We start from the raw sequence: 23,172 nt of genomic DNA, 5'->3' as shown, positions 1-23,172 counted from the left end.
AGCTAATAAGAAGGATGCATGTTGTAAGATTGAGGCTCATTTTTGGAAATAACAGAGGAGAAGAAAGTGTGTGTGTATGGCTCACAGTATGACTGTGAATCATCAAAACACAGTATGGCTGTGAAATAGGCAAATAGACTGTGCTCAGCAGGTGGGGTTTCAGCAAAGGTGACAAGCTATCAGCATCATAGGAGCTCACACTGGCCGGACCTCGTGTGAGCTCCTACACCTTGTTCTGATCTATGGAGAAATATAAGTTCTGTACCACAACAGTGGAGTGTTTTGGCATAAATGATCACGGAAAACCTGTGTTACATATGGAGGAGCTGAAAGAACTCAACTTGTTTTTTAATTAGCGAGTTGAGACCAGGAGAACAAATGGTTATTTTCTAAAAATGCATCAGAGGAATAAACTTCAGAGGGGAATGAGGGAAATTTTAGTTCAGAGACCATATATACAACTCTAGGCAGTGGTGAATTAAAACAGGTATATGTACCTGTCAGGAAGGTGGTGCTAGTTAAAGTTACATAGCACTATGGCACCAAATGTTTTCCAGTGTTCTGTACATGACAACCCCCAGAAAAGCACAAACTTTTGTCAAGATTAGCACATGGATCAGAGTTGTCTGAGTGAAAAGGAGCAAAAAGTCAATGGGATTTTTCTAATAATTTAAGTTGCAACACAGTAGTAATCAGTACCCCTTTAACTGGCTTTTCTACAGATTCTTTGACAATGGTTCATTTCCATACTGCCATTGACCTTAGGAATATTTCTTCAATATTGTGCATTTTGAGAAAGTTTATATGAGCCCTTTATTCACTAGCAAACACTAAATGGTTGCATTAAAAGAAAATATGCTGCTAATACTTAAATGTACAGTAGGAGGACTGTGGTTTTCAGAACAAAGTAATTTAGGGCAATTCCTAGCTCTCAGTATAAATTTTTAATTTAACCATTCTGAACCATTGAGACATTTTTACTAAAGCATTTTGATCACGCATTGCAAGCAATCAAATAAATGCTTTTTTGATAGTAAGTAATGTTAAAGGAAACAAAAGGATAAAGAGGAATGCTGCATGGCAAGAGGAGGAAAGCTATAGATGCACTCCAAGTGAAACACTGTCATTCCCCATACTTGATGCTGAAGGAGTATTCATTTTGCTGAATATTAACATGTAAACTTTCTGTTATACTGTTCATTTGAGTAGGAAAGGAAATCACTGGCATTTACAACAAGCATCATGACTCTAAAGCATTGCTAAGTAAAAGCTAATCTGCTCAACTGGATTACATTAAATGACACAAAGAAACATTAGAGTCACTTACTGGGCTCTACAACTGAGAGCAGCAGCTCTTTAGTCAGGAGAAATGTAAAAGCCTCAGCCTAAAACAGCATCAGACAGTGGTAGGATAGATGTGTAAGGCATTATAAAAATGTTGAATTTAGGGACAAAGTTCCATGGGGAAATCAGATGAGGACAGATGAATTAACTGCATTGTCCCATCTGGAGTTGAAGCTGTTTTCAAGATTAGCCTCGTAGAGTAGTAGAAGCACAAGGCCAAAATCTCATCTGTATTTAACAGTTGTGCTAATCCTGAACTGTGCAGAATCTTTTATCTACGGCCAGATTTCCTGTGGGAAGAGATGTACAATGTCATGCTGCCAACGTTTCTATGCCACCTAATCCTACCAGAGTCATGCCCAGTGCAGGGAGGAGGAAGAGTTATACGTTCACTTACAGAATAGAAGGTCAGCCTTGTATTTATCCACAGAAGTCCTGAAAGCTGGAGACAATGCCACAAAAACTGACTTGTTTTTGTGCATCATTTTGCGCTGCTGATTTAAGTACCCTGCAGAGCTTTTTTGTAGGGAAGAAAGAATGAAAATGAACACAGTAATCTCCGTTTCCAAATTGCTGGACCAGAACCCACTGCATTTAAGTTGTGGAAAGAGACGATAGCATTGAGAGGCGAGAATTCTGCTGTGGTTATTTTTGTTGTGGTCTTGCTCTGCTGCAGAAGAGCTGGCAGGAGAAAATGTGCCTGTGCCTTGGGTGCTTAAGTGATAACACTGGCTTCTGCAGTTGCAGCTGGAGCACAGGCATGTGCTGCTTCCCACCAATTTTCCCATGTAAACAGAGCATCTGGAGAAAATGGCCAGGAGAAAATGGACACATCTTAAACAACTGTAGTGCATCTCTTTGAGCTAGTCTCTCGATGCTCTACTTTGAATCCCCTCACTAGATGAATAGATTAAAAACTTCATATCCAGTGTGAGTGCTTTAATGAGCAGTAAACAGTTTTCAAGCTTTGAATCAAAAAACCTGTTGAAATTGGCTTGTGTGTTCTGTCAGCTGCCTCAGCAAATATTTTTCTTCCTGTACTGTACACAAACCAGCAGATTGCAAAGCATCCTTGAATAAAGGGAGAAAATAAGCATTCTCCCTCTACTTGTAAACTGCTCATTTTAATATATATATTTTCTTAATTCCTCAGCTCAATTCAGTAGTCAATTTCCAGTGCACAGCTTTGTAGAAGATGTAGGATATATTTACTGTTAAGTGTTATTAATCCATTAGCAGATCTCCTGCTCTAAACCCTACTTCTTAATTTCTGTGTAATATCCAGGCTTCTTGATCAATTTGCATGTGCATATTAATTCACATTCACAAATAAAAGCTCTGCAACTGGCCATAGTCATGCCCATGAGCATTGTTGCATTTTCAGACTGTCCACCCCTCATGGACGCTCTCCAGGGCATAGTTACAGCATTCCAGTAGTCTGTTGTTTACTAGAAAACATTGAACTAGAATATCACTTACTTGTAATCTTTATAATCAGTTTCTCTTAATTAAATTACTTTTTTAATTTATAAAACCCTGAAGATATTTCAGTGTACATGCAGATCTACTTGTTGCGATTTGAAGTCCCTAAGCTATATGTTTTTCTTACCTTCTGCAAACTGTATTTTCTACAAGTTTGTGGAGAACAGAATGAAAACCACTGCTCTAGGAGGCAGCATCACATATAACATGCATAAACTGAGAGTTGAATACAAGAGGCTGAGCAACAGTGTGTCTTTATCATTTATGCATGGATTTAAATCTGAAGGATGTTCCTATTCCTTAAGGACATCACATCATTTCTCAAGGTGTTTTTTTCATTGCGTTTCTGATTTAACTTTGTATAGCTATTGATCTTCTTCATGGCTATTGAGGAAGAAATCCTGTTTGAAAGTGACCCTGGATTTCTTTGAAAGTAGCTATTACTTGGGCAGATTCTTGCATGAAGACTGCTGGGTTTTTGTGTTACTCCATGTCTTTTAACTCCAGTAGAGTACTTTATTGTATCATATCCAGTATCTACCCTGTAGACTGTAGAATGTATCTATTTTATTGTATCTACCCTGAAGACTGTAGAATAAAAATACCATATTATAGTATTAATTTAAAAACAGATGCTTGAATCTCAGAACTGTTTAGTGGAGATGACATAACATATTCATCCCATTTAGACTTAAAGAAGTACAATTGCCTCTGTTAGGTAGGAATTCGCCTTCCTCTTTTCTTAAGAATCCAAGTAAACTGGTCATTCAGACATTGCTAGATCTATTTTCTATATAATTTGTGAAGAGAGGGTAACAGTATTCCATCTTATTCTATAATAAGAAAAATACCTAGTCTGTTTCTTTGTTGCTTCCTGCCTCACACAGCAGGATGGAACCAGGTGAAATCTGATGGTTTAGGTGTCTTCAACAACTTTTCTGGAGCTGAAGTTGTGTTGTAATGAATCTTTGCATTCCAGTCATAAGCAATTTTCAAGCAGCAGTGAGCTGTTTTTGAGTATCAGAAAGTTAGGCATACACTTGCAGAAGTGATACTTCTGATTCTGATAAGATGGGCTGTGTGATCTTGCAGATTGTTGCATATTGGTTTGCATGTATTCAGACTCCTGGAATTTCCTTTCGTGTCTTCCTCATTGATCTCTACTGCAGTACCATCGTGCATCAGAATTTCCTTTCTCTGTGACAGATTGAAAAGAGTCAGCCCTGACATTGCTTTCCATTTTGAATATTTCCTTCAGATCCCCTCTAACTTTGTTCTTTTTTAGACTAAATTCTTTTAGACAGTTTTGCTTTCTTTAATTTATTTTAAACTGTGACAAGACTTTATTCCTTTTTCCATGCTTTCCTGTTGTTCTGTAAATTGGCTTTGGCAACCTGAAAACTGGTGAGCTAAATGCTGTAATATTGGCTTATAAAAGCACTTTGCTTGCTGTACCAAGATACTTTTATCTTATACTTATGAACTAATCATTTTTCTGTGTTCTTTTTAAAAAGAATTTAAGCAAAGAACATAAAGCTGATTAAGAAGCTTTGAAATGGTCTTTGGATTGTTCCAAGTATCATAAATGTAAATTCATTGGAAGTCTGTTTTCTGGCTTGGTACCAACATATATTGCTGTAGTTTCAGTAAAATTTGTTGAAATACAAAACAATGTTAATAGAGAGCACAGTTCATCAGACAATGAGAATCTTGTTTTATGATCTAGTGGCACATTTTAGCCTGCAGTAATAGATAGGATTTCTTAGTTCTTATGATTCGCTACTAAGCATAGGATTTCAAGGTCATATTATTTGATTTGCACTAACTTTGGATCATGGTTGTGCTTGTTTGTAATCTTGTCACATTCTTTTAGGTCTTTGGTAATGCATCTGATTTCACACTCAGGTAAATCAAACAGATGAACAAAAATGTATGTATTAAGAAGTCTTAGAATAACTTACATTCCACTGCTGGTATTTTTTTGAAAAAACAAAACAAAACAAAACCAAAAAAAAAAAACCCAAACAAAAAAAAAAAAAAAAGAGGCTTTCTAAGATGGTATAACCACATCTGCTTACATTTGGTTCTGAGAAACTGGCAATCTGACTGAAATGAAGACTTCTCAAATAAACTGCTAATTCTTGCCACAATATAATTCTTGCCACAATATCATTTTATATTATATATATGATATCTAAACTTTCATTACAATTGTTGTGTCCTTGTGCTTGTAACAAATTTCTAATTACTAAATTGCAGTAACATCAAAGAAAAAAATACTCAGATAAAGCCTTAAATTACTTAAGTAAAAAAATTAGCAGCAAAAGTCTTTCATCTTGACCTAATTTACTTGAAATTCTATGCCTGATGTGAAGATTAATAACAGGTGGCCTTTTAGGGAGCACTCAGTTTGAGTCTAATGTTCAAGTTGTTCTTTTATTATCCCAAACATCTATAACTAAAGGATTTTTTCACCATGCCCTTTGTTCACAATATGGGACTGTAATTGAGTTCATATTTCTCACCCAACCTTTCAGCTGTAATTAATATTTTATTATATCAGATTTTATCACTAAATAGCCTAGCAGCAGGGTATTGAGCCACACGCACGCTCCCACACACGCACACGCACACAAAAGCCGTAGTGACTTATTGATGCCAAGCAAGTTCCATATAATGAGTTATGGTTGAGAGAATACAAAATAAATTTGCGGTACCCAGCTAATATTCCAAAGCAATTTAGAACTGATCTTATCTTGATCAAGCCAGGACAGAAATTAAAGTTACAAGACTGAAATATTCAGTGTTGTGTTGTTATATCAGACATGTGGCATCTAACAAAAATGGTCTTTGCAAGACCAGCTATTAACTAACTGTTTTCATTATTATATTTTATGAGCAAGACCAGTTTAGGTCACAAGCTCTTTGTACTAGGAGTTACACATTGTCCTCTGAGCTCTGCTAAGCACAAACACCTCCACAGCATGACAAATGTAAAAACCTGAACATCTAAGTTGATTTTCTATTTGTCCTTTAAACTGAAATAAATCGAAATTATTTCTTTGTGTTACACTGCATACCAATGGGTGTTACTCTAAGCTACTCTGATGGAAATAAGGTATTTTAATACAGATTTTGAAAGATGGAAAAAGTTTTACCATATAAATATCTGTAAACAAGATTGAAGAGAAATATTTCATAAACCTAGATAATTTTGATGATGGGTGGTTTTCATTATAAAAACTTCCCACATAATTTGTGACTAACTGGCATCTCTCTTCTCAGCAGGATTTTACATAGAAATCTCCCACCCCTCTGCCTCTCCCTCTCTGTCTGTACCTTTTTTCCTTTGCATCCCTCTTTCTCCCCATCTCCCTCTCACCCTCTTCCTTCTTCCCTCACTGCTTTGAATAGGTGATTACTGGAAGAAAGTACTCAAATTAAGAACAGATCAGTAGCAGGATAGTACAGAACAAGCTCTGCACTTGAAATGGTTTGTTCATTGTTTTTCAACAGCAGAAATTGCCTCTTGAAATCCATACCTGCAACTTTCTTTTTAAATGGTTTTTAGTTGTTTATACACAACGCAGTTGCTTAGAGAATGAGTAGGCACTTCTTCCCCAAGGGAGAGTTCTGTTGCAAAGATGAAGGAGAGCTAAGCCTCCTCACAAGGTCAGAAGAGGAACTGCAGTGTGTTTCTGGCTACAGAAAAGTAGTGGTGGGAAGGATGGCCTAGGAGGTCAAGCCCTGGGGATCGATGCAAATGAGAGCACAGTTTTATTTCTGATGGAGGTAGGGACAATCTGTTTAGCTTTCTGCAAGCCAATATATCGTGCTTTCTCCATTTCTGTATCTCAAGTTAAAATAACTGGAAATACTCTAAAGAAAAAGAGTACCTATATATGATTGTAAACAACTTGACAGTGATGAGGAGTGTTGTAATACGCAGCTGAATGTATAGCTCACTCTCCGAAAATTATTTATTTGTCTTTTATTCAGTTTTTCCATGTTGACTACCAGAAGATCTCAGAATAGTGCCTTTGTGGACTATTTTGTGGGATTAGTAACCTCACAATCTCTCTGTGGTTTGCATTCATTTTGAAGGCAAGTTGTGACAAGACCAGAAAGAAAGTAGGAGGCATCCCTGTTTTGTACTGCTTGGTAATGAAGTCAGTCTCAAAGCCCTGGAGGATCTCAAGCTTTAGGTTAGTTCAGTTTAGACCAGCATCATTGAAGTTAGTGATATTGCTGCTTGGGTTTAAATTAAGAGCATAAAGCCGTGTGAAGTGAGATCAATAGTATCTGGTTCCTAGAGGGACTGAGTCATTACTCAGTAGGAATAAAACTTTTCAGCGGTAAAATGAAGAAAGGAAGTACTCCTTGTCTTCTGTGTGCTATATTACATGTCCAAGATTAGAATTAAACTTTCTGACTCATAAATAAATTAAAAGTTTACACCTGACTTTTTTACTGGTTTCCTAAGAAAACAAGTCTTAAATATCATCCTGTTCATCTGCCTGTATGTTCCTTCCTTCCCTCACTAATAGAGGAAAATTGGAAATTTTCAAGCAATAGTTTGAATGTTGCATAAATAGTGAGATTTCTCATATCCTTTGGCATCTTTGTGGAAGACCCAGATTGGCATCTGGAGGGTTAGGCTGTGTTAGAGTATGAGTTAGTTGATTTCATGTGGGCCATCAGCAGCGAGCTACAATTCACATACCAGCAAGTCAGGAAGGAGCCCAGAAGCAGCCACAGCATGTGTCTTCTCTTTTCCAGCCAGTGTTTGGGAGATACTAAAAGGAGCTGAGCATATTGAAGGTGGGAGCTGGGTATCACAGATGACATGTGGAATAGAAATGGGATTACAACATTCTGGATTTCTTACAGTAAAAGTTGTAGTGTCTTAGTCTATTTATAAGGCTTTGATGCATCTTTGGTTTCAAATGGCCTTTAAAAAACCCAGTTCCTGGTCAATGTAAATGGGATATTCTTGTCCCTTAAACATGAAAGAGCTGTCAGCAGAGATGTTTTATTGTTGCCAAAAAGTTAATGGTGACATACCTACCAAAAAGATTTTAAGGTTATGTTTACCAGAGTTATTTATAGAAGAAGCCAAGTGTCAGTTGGTAGAGCAACTTTAAAAAATGCTCAGTAGATCATAATGAGTGTAAAGAGATCTTGTAGGCAGTCATTCTTGGATAACAATCCCCCTCAATCTTATGAAAGTGCATAATATGATTTCTAAATTCTATTAGGAAATAAATGAATTTTATAAATTATGCACAATTTGTTTATAAAGGGTATTTGATTTTATAATATAGCTGTGGAATCAAACATCTTTTACAAACATACTGTGTGTAATTTATAAAAAAGTAGCTGGGTGTAAGTTGTTAAAAATGCTTTGTTTAAAGTGTATCTATATTAGATAGGCTTCATTTTTATTTTTTCTTTCCTACTACTGCTTTTTATTTTCACTTCTTATTTAGCAAACAGGATGATACATGTCAAGCTGTTTTCACTACATTATCTGTTATTTTCTTCTATTCTTCTTTACATTACTGCCTTGTGTAAGCTTTTGTATTCTTGAATATTTCAATCTTTTCCTAGCTTTGTTTTGTCTCTTTCTTTCTCTTTTCATATGCACAATTGCTTATCTGCAACATTTCTTTTTCTGTCTGTGGGAAAAAAAAAAAAAACAAGTTAAACCAGACAAAATTAAAAAAAAAAACCAAAAACAAACCATGAACAAAAAACCCAAACAACCCCCAGTCAAACAAAAATATACCCAAAAACACCCACGGGGGGTGGGGGGAAAACACCATCACCAAAATACTTTGCCAGGTCTCTGGTGCCCCTCTTAGTTTGACACTTTCAGCCTGTATTTAGCAGATTGATCTCATTGATGCTATATGGGGCACATTTGGGGAGCTCTGTAGTCAGAGATGTCCTTTTCTTGTCCAGCATTTAATAGCTGAAATAAATTATGAACATGGAGCCAAATGCTCTCTTTTATCATATTACTTCCCCCCTGTAGAAAATGACTTTGAGCTCCTTGTGAAACAGTACTGTTTTGAGCAGGCTTAACTTTGTTTGCATTTTGTACTCTGTATTGTGCAAGTCTACACATTATGTACAAAGTTTATGTATTTTCTTGACATTTTCGAGTTTGAAGAAAAAGCAGCCAAATACGTAAGTCTATATTAAGCATGGAGAGTACAAGCCACGGTGAAGTTTTAAGTGTTTCAGAAAAAGCATGTTTCTGATCATAGGGGGGTTTTGTGGACTGCAATATTTTAGAACATTTAATTTTTTCAGCATAAGAAACAATAATTAAACGCTTCCCCTACAAAATAACAAAGATGTGTGTATTATTACCTTGTAGAAGAAAAAGCCAGGTAGAATTACATGGTTGTTTCTAAGTATGCAGAATTTCTAAGACATTGTGTGTCATCAGATGGATCATATCAGTACAGAGCAGTACTCAGCCTCTGGGAGAGTAAGGGTAGGAAAACTGATGATTAAGAAATTGTAGGTGTAGCAATGTACAAACATGGTTGCATCCTGTCATCTTTGTCATCTTGTTTCTAGTTATTATGACAGTCACTCTTGTCGGCCAGTGTACTAATAACATTCCCAAGTCCTAGTTGGGCACCAGTATTAAATTAATTACAAATAATTAACCATGCAATGGTGCAACCAGGGAGAAAAAAATACCATGTAATCAATATTTGTCATTTTATCAAGGATTATGGGGGTTGGGAGGTTTGAGAGAACAGTTTTGATTCCATTGCTGGTTCACAAATCTCAGTTAACAACATAGTAGTCTCTTGTGCCACAATTATTGTTGGCGTTATGTCTAACCACCACTTATATACTTGTTGGGCAAATGGGTCTTATAAATTTTAATATGCTGTTCCAGTAGTAAACTAATACTTCTTTTGAATAAGTGTAGGTTAGCATATGTATTGAATATATTGATTTTTTTGCAAAGGATGGATGGGACAAAGTTGAAACTGCAGTCCATCAGCAGGGTATATGTTGTAAAACCAAGCACAAATTATCTACTGCCACAATCTTTATTGTCCTGTTAAATAAAAAAGTATTACAACTGAAATCCTTGTAAGATTTTTCACTCTCTCTCTCCCCTTCTCTACTAACAAAAAAACCCTGCATTTTGGATTGTCATTTGTGATAACTGAATCTAAAAGCAGAAACATTTCACAAAGGTTTCATGAGTGGTATTATGGTTGCCTGCAATTACAAGGCTGATGATCTGCTGGACACTCTCTGCCTCTGACAAGTGTGCTTAGAGTCTCTAAAACAATTAGTCTCTGTACTAGGAAATAAGACAAGAAGTCAAACACCCAGTGTCATCAGGACTAGGTGGCATCCATCTCGCCACTGGAAGATGGAAGGAGCTTGCATCACTCTCTCCTTTTCCTTGCAGATTTTCTTTGTGCAATTTTCTGAGCAAAAGCTCTGATGTGTCACTTCAATCCTAGGGAGTCCACATTTGCAAAAAAAAAGAAATTTATTCTTTCTTCTGCACCTGGAGAAAATAATCTGAATGTGTTACGAATTTATGGTGGCCATTTAATTACCGTTTTCACAGCCTATCTGTCTCTTCTGCAATTGACATACTATGTAGCAGGTGTTTTCCTTCTCAAGAGAATTGAACCTGTTGTCATATCCTTCCCTGATGACTGTCCTTAGAGGAAGGAGCAAGCAAAATAGCTTTAACTTCCAGTGACATCATGCTTTCCATTTGAAAAATTGTCAGGATTTCCATAGGAATGCTAAGGACAGATTTGCTTGGATGTGTTTTTTCCCCGAAAATCTCCTTTGTAAATGCTGACTTTTAAGTCTTTGAGACCATCCATACAAAAGAGTTGGGCAGTCACAAAGCAGCTTAGGAGTTTTACATTAAAAACCAGATACTGTTCCCCAGTGGACTTGGGTCTGTGAAGATAAAGCTTATTACGACACCTGAGAGTTTACATTTGGCACTATCTCTAGGGACTGAACCTAAGCTGTCTTATCTCCTCCTTTACAGCAGTTTAGGTATTTCTGCTGTGATTGATCTGAGAAGTAGGGCTCCTTGCATGACAATGGAGGTGTCGTATAATATTAGTCTCTCTTGTGTTCACGCCAGGTCTGATTCCAAAAGATTCCTTGAATTTTATTTTTTCCCCATGGGCTGAAAATTTCAGGTGCCAGTAATAGTATTTCCTGAGAATAAAGACAGCATTGCCTTGGAGAATCTAACCAGACTTATCTCTTGACCTGCAAAGCTAGTAAATAAAGGCAGGTGTGAAAGTAGAATCATTCCATTCAAGTTTGAACAAGCTGGTAGCACAAAGTGTTTTGTTTACTTAGCACCTTTTCTACATTTGTGAGACAACAACTGTTCTGCAGAGTTAGAAACCTGCCAAAGGAATGGTGAAGCTTTTGTTTACATGGAACCCCTCCTAGCTTCAAGTAAAGATGCAAACAAAAAGTTAGAAGGATTTAAGACTCCCTTCCCTTGGAAAAGCTTTAAGATAAGGATTTAAGATTCCCTTTGCTCACCCAAAGAAACAGGCAATACACCTCTAACACTGGTACATCAAGGGCTTAAATGGGAACCATTGCAAGAATTTTGATGATTATGTGTTGTGCGAATATTATTTGCAGCATTGCCTAAATCAGTTATTTCCCCCCTGTATAAATTACATACTAATGTGTGATTTTAAAACTACTTGTTGGCATTGTTGTTGGCATTGGTACAGCAACATCAGTTTGGAGGTTTTGTTTAGTCTGCTTGTTTTTCTTCACTCTCAGTTCTGTATTTTCATACCTGACCATTATGTTCCTACAAGGGATTTTTTTAAGGTTCTTCACCTTTTTTCAGAAGCTATAGTGAGTGATGCTGTATTTTGCATAAAGCCCAGAAAACCTCTGATCTCCCAGATAAAATATCCCTGAAACAGAGATGTCTACCTTAAACAGTCTTCTCCATCATTAGTAGGTATACTCATTTGTCCTGCTGCTAATCAAAAACTCCCTGGTCTTACCTCTAGTCTACAGTTGAACCATGTGTGCTTCCCCTTTGATAAAATATGCAAAGTGGTCACAGGGACAGTGGTCAGCATACAGGACTGCTATTCATCTGATTCTCTGGCGTTGAATCTGTTCTGGAAATGACTGCACACTAAGTATATTTTATTCACTGTATATTCAGTGTTGCTAGAACTCCTGACCCACTGGCAAGGCCTCTGTAGCTGTGATGGTGAGACACCTGATAAATCAGGGGCTGTTCATCACCTTTGTTTAATCCACCTATAATAAATATAGAGGCTCTTACACAGTAGGAGGAGAGTTAGTGGCAATTTCTTGTAGCCTTTTTCTATTTGCCTGCTAACCATAAATTATTAATTCCTGTCCTTTAAAGAGTAATTTCCCTCTTCCATTTCAAGGTGCATTACATATGTATAATTGCATATAATTTCTAGAACTTTAAAATTTGAAGATACAGGATGAATTACAAGAATCTAGTGCATTTTAAGGGCATATAGAAATAGATATGTATCTCGAATGTTAATCCATGTAAATATGATATGACCATGTCAGAGACAACTGCTGACAAAGATGAAGTTAAGTTGCATATTATATAGAAAAAATTGTCCAAAGGCTGTATTCTTTTCAGAAAGCAATATTAGGGAATAAATTTGCATAACACATGATGAGCAAAGATATATGATGTTTTAGATGCAAAACATGAACAAAATGACTGATGCATTTTTAAAATCTTAATGTCAGTACGATAGAAGAATTTTCAGGGTCTACAGAAGATTCGCTGAAACTGTGGGGACCCTATAAACTGTGGACCCTTACAGTTTGAGCAATCAGGTTCTTCATGGGCTTAGGGCTGTGGTTATGGGGTGTGGTTTGGGTTTCTTAATTTTGCCCTCTATTGCAACTGATATTTTTGTAGAAAAATGCAGTAAAGTGATTCTAACATGCAGATAAATAGGGCTGTGGGAATGAGTAACTGAAATAATGGTCAGTGTGTAGATTGTTTGAATCTGTAAGCATTAAAACAAAGTGTATTGTTTGAATCTGTAAGCATTAAAACAAAGTAAGCATGCAAGTCAAAATACAGAAATAGATTTATAAAAAGTGCTGGTTTGCTATATTTCTAATAAAGCATGAACTTAAAACAGTGAGCAGAAAACTTCAAATTAGGCTCAAGAGTGTTACCATGACAGTCTACAGAGGTATCCCAACAGTTTACACAGCTCATTAGGGCACTCTTAGTGGACCTTAAGAGCTTTGCAGGCTTTGTGCATTTCTTAGGGGGAAAAAACCCAAGGATAATAAGATTTTGAAGATATTTTAAACAACTGAAGTAGGAATAAGAAAGTTTCTTATTCTAATTTTACAACCACATTTCTGAGGACGATAATAGTTGATTGACTTGGCTAGGATCACACACAGCAGCTGTTTTAAGACTAGTAAATAAATTCAGATAGTCTTTGTCTATATTCAGTTCCTTAGGCCATCTCCCTTCTGTGAAATTAATTCTAAAAATTTCTTCAATGCTTCAGTTACATGAAGTATAAGACTGTTTTAGAGAGACAAAATAGAGCTGACAGTTCAATAATTAAGTAATCAAGCTTGTTTTCCCTTTGATTGTAATTTGGAATTACTGTGGAATTAGGTATAATTATAGATTAGTAAGTTTCAATAAATGCCCAGATTGTACGTGTTAAGTATATACATGTATATACATACTCCTGTATGAAGACTTCTGAAGTCCATGTTTGCATCCAGTAGGTCCTTCTTGGAAAGTTATTATGTAACTTTGAATGAGACTTCAATTAATTAAAATTTGATTTGCAGCATTCCAGTAATGTGAAGTAATGTCCTGATTCAGGAGGTTACTAAAACCCATCATTTGATGTAGTAAATATATTTAAGTCTTCTTTGAAATTGTCATTTGTCTTAAGTACTCTGAGCATCTTTTATTACTGTGCTAATACATTTTCTTTCTGCTTTCATGTATCAAAAATGTAACAAAAATTACAGTACTGTGTTCAAATCTGTATTTCTGCATAATAATTTAAATTTGGAACTGTATTTGGAATTGTTAGAATAGAAAGCAGTGTAAAAGTGATATAATTTTTTTTTTTCTTTTTCCATACACCTTTTTTAATCCCCAAATTTGAAGCATTTGAATCCTAGGTTAAAAATAATTACAATGTGTTCCTTTCTCACTGCAACAGCGAACTATTCATTTATAAAAATAAATTTTTTATTTAATTTCTAAGGCATTGAAATTCTATAGTAGAACTGCATAACATGAATTATACTTAAATTACATTTCTTTCCTTCTGGAAAATCAGTCTAAATGCTGCCGATAACCAATACGCTTTTGGCACATTTCACTGTAGTGTAGTACTTCTTTTCTGGATTACAGGTAGGAAGACTTTATTCTCTGAAATGTAAAGGTGTGGAAAAGGAATAATTCAACTTCAGACAAGCCAGAAATCTAACTAACACGTAAGGGGAATAGTAGAGTCATGGCACAGTGCTCAATTCACTGAGCTTAAACCCTTTTCATAGTAGGTAGTCCAGCTGTTACATATTAAAGAAAGTACTATTAATTGTAAGACCTAGAGAAAGCTTTTGGATTATAATTGTAATTGGGATAGTTTTGTAAAATTCATTAGCAAGATGATCTCATTTGTACAAATGTAAAAAGTATCACTGGTAAAATTCTGTCAGGCTTCCATTGACCCAGGTGCTCATAATGTGTTAATTTACATCAGAGAAACAGCAGTGTGTGGAAATTGGCCAGCAGATAGGATTTAGTTATTTTTCATTAGCACTTGGACTTTGATGAAGGGGAACAGAAAAGAGTTGTTTGACCTTTCAGTGCTTAAATTATTAAAGAGCAAATAGATTTGAGGTCTAGATGCTTGCAAATCTAATTTGTCTTGTGGAGTAAGGATTAAAAGACATTTTGAGTTTGAAATTGCTCCAGTCAACTTACTTCTTTCTTTAAAGTATCTGAAAATGAGTAGATGGTAGGCATCTAAAAGGTATACAAGGAGTAGTGCATGTAGTATAAATAAATATGGATTTACCGTAGGAAAAGGAGCATTTTAATGACAAATTTGTTTCTGAAATGTCTACTGTCTTCAGCTTTAATCACTGAGTGAAAAATTAAGTGAATCCTCATTTCATCCAGTACTGAAACAAGTCATGTTATCTCATCTGGTCTGAAGTCCCTCTTATATTCAGGCCTGCTGCAAGAAAGAAGTAACTTAGTTTACTATCCATCATGCTATAGTGAAACTGCAGGATTCTTAAATTTGCTGCAGTATTAGGCAAGCATATCCAGCTTCACTAACTTGTAAGAATAAATGTTTGCTTCACCTTCTGAATTTTTTTCAATACTCCATTTAAGTTTGCAAATGGTATTTATTGTAGATTCACGGCAAATTAATAGTTAGAGGAGGCAACATGCTGTCTTCCAAGTAGCTCGGAATCGCAGTTCTAAGTAACTCTCTTTTGTTCTAGAAAATTAATTGTGAAAATTATGTCAAAAATAGATTTGTAAGAAAAAAACAAGATTGTAATGTAGATATTCCATGGCTACTTTTTTTACAAATCAGTTCCCACAGGATCAAAGAAAGATTGCTTTGGATTGACCTTCATTTACTACTCAGCATGGAATTAATCAGCTAATGAAAATGTTTCTGCTTGATATGAAGCAGAATATCTCTTGTTGCACAGAGCTGCAAAATGTACAAGCAGGGGCCTTCAAGTGATCCCTCAAGACATTCCTGTGTCCCTGGCTGTACTAAATTTTTGCACGGTTAGATTTCTGTATGAAGTTCAGCATTAAATTAAAACATCTACATTTGAGTGTCCACTTCTAAATGTCTACATGTGAGCTGAGTATTTAGTTACTATAATCAATGGAGTCTGGGAAGCAATTAGGTTGACCTAAAAGTGGACACCTTCTTTCTGCTCAGTTCTCTGAGAACTGTAGATGGGTAGACATCTTTGTGAAGGCAGATAGGTGTCAGTGTGTTAACACTGAACTAAAGCTCCACCATATTAAAAGTCTAAATCAGGCAGAAGGAAAGGTATTTATTGCATTCTGGGTGTTAACTTTCTGGGCATTTTTTGTGAACATAGAAGACCAGCATCTCCTACTGGAGATGTTAGATTTTAAAAATATAGTCTACAAGGTCTGTGGCACATGATGAGTAAGTCTGGTAAAAAAAAACAGTAGGATGGTCAAGAAAATTGGCATTTTCTGCCCCTTGGTGATATTTGACTATAAAGACTCTGGAGACCTTAAATGATAGTGTGACAGAATCATAGAATAGTTTGTGTTGGAAGGAACCTTTAAAGATCATCTAGCCTGACCCCCTATTCTGGTCAAGGGACACCTTCCCCTCCAGGTTGCTTGAAGCACCATCCCTCCTGTCATTGGACAGTTCATCCCTTTATTTCTAAACCAGTTTTGCCATCAGAAGGGAAGTAGCCATAGCTGTGCAGGATATGACTAAGCCAATACATCCTGTTGGGTCCAGACTGAGATGGTCCTGCAGAAGCTCAGCCCACGTGTCCCTGTACTTTGGGCAGAATCTTCTGTAAACATAATTCTCTACCTACAGATGATGGAGCAGTAGCACATCAGAAGACTCTGTGGATATTTAATCTTTAAGAAACTTACTATGCAGAGATTACTGATTTTTATGAACTGTCCACTTGAAAGATCATAAATTGTTACTGGATGTAGATGATAATGCAAAAATATGGACACGTTGCCACTTTGACATCAATTACCTAGACTGACTTGTTTACTGGGATTCAAGATTCCAGGAGACAAATACTGATTAAGAATCACTGGTCCCCAGTGAAGCAATAAACTTGTAAGCCAGTCCTCTTTAGAGACATGGACTTCCCACATCACAAATTTAAAAGCACTGACTCAGTATTTCACAGCAACTGCAAGGGTATAATGATTACACTGTTTGCATATACAGCAGAAATTGCAATTTCTTTGTTCCTGTTTGAATGTCCATAGCACCTTTACAGTGGAGAGGGATGGACTGTTCTCTGTAGGTCCCAGTACAGCAGAGATTGCAAGTGCAAACTGACTTGCTAGAAACTGAAAAATATGATTATCTATGAGATATGCAAAAGTGCTTTGCTGAGTGATAACTTCCATCAAAAAGTGTTTTATACTTGCTCAGCAATAGTCAATATGCCACTGAAATTTTACTTTGTGCTTTTATAAATACTTAAAATGTCAACAGTTAAGCGAATACTGGTCCCTGTCTCTGTAATTTATGTCTTCATTTTTGTCTTAGTACTAATTTAATTTCATTTAGGTAAGATAACAGGTTAGAGAAGGGACGCTATAGCTTTATGCTCGCTTTTGTAAGCAAAATAATACTTAATTCCACATTTTACACTGATTAAACACACTTTTTCTGTACAAGAGTTTGAACAAGAAAATGTGCTTTGCATTCACTTGTGTCAAAAGCTATGGTATGTATGGATATTTTTGTTTCTCCAGAACAAAATGAATTTGAAAGCATGAATCTGTTCCACAAATTCATACACCTGCATAATAAAATGTCATTTTTTTCTGTGTTCTTTGCTTTTGACAGTTGTTTTTTTTACAGTAAATATTGGTACACTATTCCAGTTTTAGGATGGTTTGACTTCCCAACTTTTAAAATAACATTAATGATGTTTTTTTTGTTCTCTCCTTTCTGCACTCTTAGTGTCTATCAAATCGTTGTTGAGGAAGAGCGCCCACGGAGAACCAAAAAGGCAACTGAAATCCTAAAGTGCTACCCAGTGCCCATTCATTTCCAGAATGCCTCACTCTTGAATTCCCAGTACTACTTTGCTGCAGAGATTCCAGCCAATGGTTTACTAGCTGCTCAGCCTTTTACTATTGGTGATAACAAAACCTACAGTGGTTTCTGGAATACTCCTCTTCTTCCTCATAAGAGCTACAGCATCTATTTCCAAGCTGCCAGCAGAGCCAATGGGGTAGGTCGTGCAACAGACGTGATTTTATACAGTGTTTGTTTGTAAATAAATGATTGGCATCAACTAGCAGGATGCCCAATTTAGTTGCTAATGAGAAAATGAAGTAACCGTGAAATTTTACACACTAAGTTTAAAAGATAGCAGTTTTCCTAACACAATATTGCTTAATGATTAAAGGTTACAGGAAAGAGGAGGGGAAAACCACACATTTTGTCAGTAGTTAGCAGGCAAAGTAGTCACCATTCTGTCTTATAAGCTAAAAGCTGTCCAGTGACTGTGTTTGACTGGCTTTTTTTCTTCTTTTCTGTTATTTTTCTTGCTTTGAACAAGAAAATGTGATTTTTTTTTGTTACTTTTAAGCCAAAAACAATTGTGGGTTTTAGCACATCTGTCTTAGCATGTCCAGTCCTGTTACCTTAGTTTGTAACATCTTGATCTCCCTTTTTCTCACTTGGTTGCCCTGATTGAATTACAAATCACTCACTTTTTTTGTCCCTTTCTGCAAACAAAATAAAAGGAAAAAGAAGTAGATGGAACTGAAATGAAAAGTGTGTAAAAAGATCCTCACAGATCATGTTTCATCAGACTAATTCTTCCTGGAATTGTTTTTCATTTCCTGGACAGACCTACCCAGAGCCCTTCAATTCTTGATAAGCTTTGGCTGTCTGTGCTGACAGCCTGGAAATGTTTTCTGCCAGAAACCGTAATGCTCCCTCATTCACAGTGCACCGACAGTGCACAAATGTGAAACACTATTGATTAATTTTTCTTCCTAAAGTTGTCTAACATGATGCCTCAAACTATACTTTCTGTAAGAAAAAGAAAAATCTCCCAAGGTCATTATGTTGCCAGAGTTAACAACCTGAACACTTGCCTGTGCTCCTGCGAATATCTTTCACATTTTCTACTTTTAGAGGAATCTTAAGTGAAATGTGTATGTACCTTACCCAAGCAGTGCTTGTCCATATAATGAATGCACTTTGGAGTTAGCTAATAAGTAGTTAAATATGTAATGAGGCACATTCTGCTCTGATATTTTATCAGTAATTTTAGGACTAGAATAATGGATGACTTTCTCTGTCTAGAAACACAAGATGTGACCTTTTCCCTTTTTGTTTGACACAGGAAACTAAAATTGACTGCGTCAGGGTAGCCACAAAAGGTATGTTTGTATTATGTCATATATTCTGTACTTCAGCTTGTTGACCTTCCCCTCACATGGTGTTTGGAAACTTCCAGAAGTGTATCTATTGCTAAAACAGATCGCTAAACATATTATAGAATTTTCATAGAATCATTTGCATTCTTAGCTGAGATTTAGGAAATTTGTTTGTTTGTTTGTAATCATAAATGTATTAATTACTTTTGGTTGTCTGCTTGAACACAGGGCTTTTAAAATATATTCTGTGGGTTTTTATATGATCTCACAATAAATACTTTGTTCTTACATACATACATATATAGATATACATATATATATAAAATAGAGTTGTAAAATTGCCAATTGCAGAGTACATACCAGCTGCTTATACATCCATAGTGCAAAATTGCCCCTCACTTTTAAGCAATTGCCTTAACTTAATTGCTGTGTAAAAGAGAAGTAGAGAAATCATGTTCTTCATTTTAATGAGACAGATCAGCTATATTTACCTGACTGTCAGAAGATGATACTACTATTTGTGAGACAAGTATGCATAATTGAGACAGTACTGGCTATAGGTTTTGTCTCCAAACAGGGAAACATAAACACATCGGTGATCTACTTATCTTTGGGGGCTATATCTAGTCTCACCTTTTTTGTACCTTTACCTGGTGGCAACAATTTCATCACCGGCTCTAAGTCTTAATGGGATGAGAATGTCATTATTTAAAAGTAACAGAAATGTTAGCATAAAGTTACCCCTATTGAAAGTTTGGATACTCCCTATTGTGACAAATACATTTTTATGCCTCTTTGAACTGAGTCCTGGCTTCTTTTCTTTTACAAACCAAAGGAAGTAGTTTAATTTACTAACTGACTGGTACTAAACCATAGAAATCTTTCAAATATCTGAACTCAACCCAAATATAATACAGATGAGAGTTTAATTCTAGATGCAAGTGAAATCATGTATTGTTTTCAAGTAGCTTCAGAGATATCAGGAGTGAACTAGGTTACATCAGAAATCATAATAGACGATTAGAGGAATGGATTTTAAATTTTTTGAAGATTTGTATTCCTGATCACTAATGGATGTTCAACTATTTAAATTACTTGACTGACTGAAAATTTTTACTTTCTCATTTGAGTAGCGAGGGTAACTTTGTGGATTGGAATAGCTCCCATAGCAACAAGCCACTTTGAGCTAACCCATTTCGCAATGGAGATATGAGAAATGCAGGTTTTATTTTTAAAAAACTCTTCCTACATTCCTGTTTTGAAAGCATGTTTTAGATTTTTTTCATAATAAAATAATGTAGTAATGTTGGCAGTTACTGTGAGGACTTTTTTTTTTTTTTTTAACCAGAGGTATCCTTGATGGTATTTTTAGTCTCTGGTGCAAAATTTTCTTGGGGGGCTACAGTAAAGCACTGATTTTCATTATTTTGAACTGAATGCTTGTATTGTGTTTTTAATCTGTATTAATTTAAAAAGATTAAGTGGACACCATGACATATTTTAATATGGTATTAAAAGTAGCTTTCTGCACAGATGTTTTCCCTTTGGATCTAACAGAGATACTTAAGGGAAAAGCAGAATTCTGTGCCCTCTCTGGACCTCCCACATTTGCATTAGAAGAAAACAGCAAAAATTTTCTGTGTGTGTAGGTCAGAAATCACTATACCTGCACTGGGACAAGACAAAATTATCCTCTACCAATCTCCTCTCCTTCTGTTTAATCCCCATGAACAGTTTGGTACAGCTCAGTGCGTTCACACTGTTTGTACCCCAGAAAGCAGCAGCTGCTCTGACCACTCTGCCAGATTTCTTAGACTTGCACCATTTTCCTCTGAGCTTTGAGACTACAGTGTAGCTACGAGACAGCCACTTAAGTTCTATGTGCTTGTTATGCCCATCTATTTATGTGCTGTAGTGCTCCTGACAAATAAGATAAGGAACTCTCTCCAGTACTACATCTAGTTTTCATGTACTAGTAACATTCCTGAAATATTCGTAATCTGGGCTTCTCTTATCTTCAGAAGTTTATGTTCAGTGGTTTTTAAAGCTAGAGGAAGTGTTTCAGACCATTCATGTATAAAACTGGTGCAATCTTCTTTTGAATTAAGGTCTGATCCTGAAAATACCTACAGCCTGTGTACACCACTGGAATCAGTAGACACACTGTGGATTTTACTATGTATGTGAGAAGCCATATGGTTTCACAGAATCACAGAATATTCTGAATTGCAAGGCATCATCGAATCAGCTCTTAAGTGAATGGCCTATATGGGGATTGAACCCACAACCTTGGTGCTCTTAGCACCATCCCCTGACCAGCTAGGCCCTAATCAAATCAATCATGGTTGATTGGGACACAGAGAATAATCTCACTGACTACTTCACAACTATTCCATCTTAAAGCAGACATGTAAGTATTTTACTGGATAAAGGCCTGTGCCATTCGTAGGATCAAGGTCAGTCAAGGCAACTTTCAAGTTGCTCCACTGAGACAGCTGAGATTGGCCAAGCCACTTCATTGTGTTTAGCTTGTTTGAAGTCTGTCCTGAGGACCAATATATGGATTCAAAACATATCGTGAGCAGAGCTATGTCACTTGCTTGTTACATTCCCTTTAATTATCTCACCTCCAGATAATAAAGTTGTTGGTGCTCTTAAGACCTTCTTAAGGTCATTGAGAGTTGGTTTTATCACTGTCATGCAGTGTTCATTCCATGGCCCACCATACACTTTTTAATTTTTAAAAAAAAAAAAAAATTACATAACTGTAATATAAGCATAGTGTTCGTGTCCCAGATCCAGCAGAACTGTTCTGTACCTTGAGTACCCTCTTCCCTCCCATTGATGTCAACAGGAATAATGCATGTGCTCAACTAGCAGACATTAACCTTTGTTGCTGTATCAGAGACCAAGTGCAGCAGATAGCTTATTATCATATTGACAGGTTTCCTTTAGAAGACTACAGCCTATCTCCAGAAACGGCAGCCTAATTCTACTGGGTCAAATGTATGTCTGGGGTCAGTAGCTAGATAATACTTTCTCATTCCATCAAGTGTATTTTAAACAACCTCAGTTTGTATCCTTTTAAAAAATGATCATGTTTTATGACCATTACATTTTTACAAACACAACCTCTGTTAAATGTGTTCTTTTAGAGATCATATAAAAATCCTGATTGCAGTGATTACAAGTATAAATTAGGGTGAGAATGTTTGATTTTGTAGAGCTGAAAGTTCTCCTTCTGCTTGTGATGAAGTCAAAGGAAGCCTTTTCCAGTGACTTTGTTAGTAGAAGGATCACAGAGCGCATTATTATGATGTGGAGTCTCCTGATCTCAGTTTTCTGTAGAGAAAGGCTTCTGGGACCTCTGTGACTATTTGGTGTATATACAAATGGGGAGACTGCAGGTTTTCCACTCCCATTATTTTTGACAAGATAATTAAGCAAACAAACAAACAAAAATCCGGAATAGCTTTTTGTACCAGTGGTAATAAAGGTTGTCATATATTGCTTGAAATATAGCTTTCATATTCCTACTCTTTCTTCAAGCTAAATGACTGTAAAATCTCAACAGACTAAGCTGAAAACATTCCAAAACTCCTCCAAGTTTATTGCTATCAACTTTGTGGTGGTTTGTGATTTATATTAAGACTATATTTCCTGATAAGACTTACAACACTGTCTGGATAGAAACATCTTGATTATCTCCTAGGAATGCGGTTCTCAAGAGGGAGACATCATTGTTCTAATTTTGCAATATTGGACGGCTTTCATTAATTATGAGAGAGAAAAGGATATTATAATATTTTAAATCCAATAGCAACAGTACTCTAGAAGCTACTATCAACATTGCATTTCAGTGTTGCTGAGGGATATTTCCAAATATTATGCAGCAGCAGTTTGGAGTTTAATTGTCTGCAGATGGTAGATGATCTATTTTCCTCTCTCACTGCCACATTTCTAATAGCACCCAGGCTGTTCTATGTAAATGAGTGATCTTTCATATAATTTTGTCCTTAATTTTCCAATATTTTTTCTTTGCATCATTCTCCAGCTGCATCGTGTTGGATCTGACCTTTTAATTTTTTTAATATTCCTTAATATATATGTATCACAGC

The 23,172-nt window shown here is 36.1% G+C and overlaps 1 protein-coding gene across 13 annotated transcripts in view; it reads left to right on the top strand.

Moving 5' to 3' along the window:
- The window catches only part of PTPRM (protein tyrosine phosphatase receptor type M), a 441,751-nt gene that overhangs the window by 248,855 nt on the left and 169,724 nt on the right, over window positions 1-23,172 (top strand). For all 13 annotated transcript variants that reach the window (XM_030265998.4, XM_072924519.1, XM_030265997.4 and 10 more), the window contains exons 12-13: window positions 17,622-17,895; window positions 19,021-19,057. In XM_030265998.4, coding sequence (XP_030121858.2) covers window positions 17,622-17,895; window positions 19,021-19,057 — 311 coding nt within the window. The remainder of the gene's footprint in view (window positions 1-17,621; window positions 17,896-19,020; window positions 19,058-23,172) is intronic.

This window comes from Taeniopygia guttata, chromosome 2 (genome assembly GCF_048771995.1).
Source record: "Taeniopygia guttata chromosome 2, bTaeGut7.mat, whole genome shotgun sequence".
Classification (NCBI taxonomy): Eukaryota; Metazoa; Chordata; class Aves; order Passeriformes; family Estrildidae; genus Taeniopygia; species Taeniopygia guttata.
This window is presented reverse-complemented; position numbering and strand designations above follow the sequence as displayed.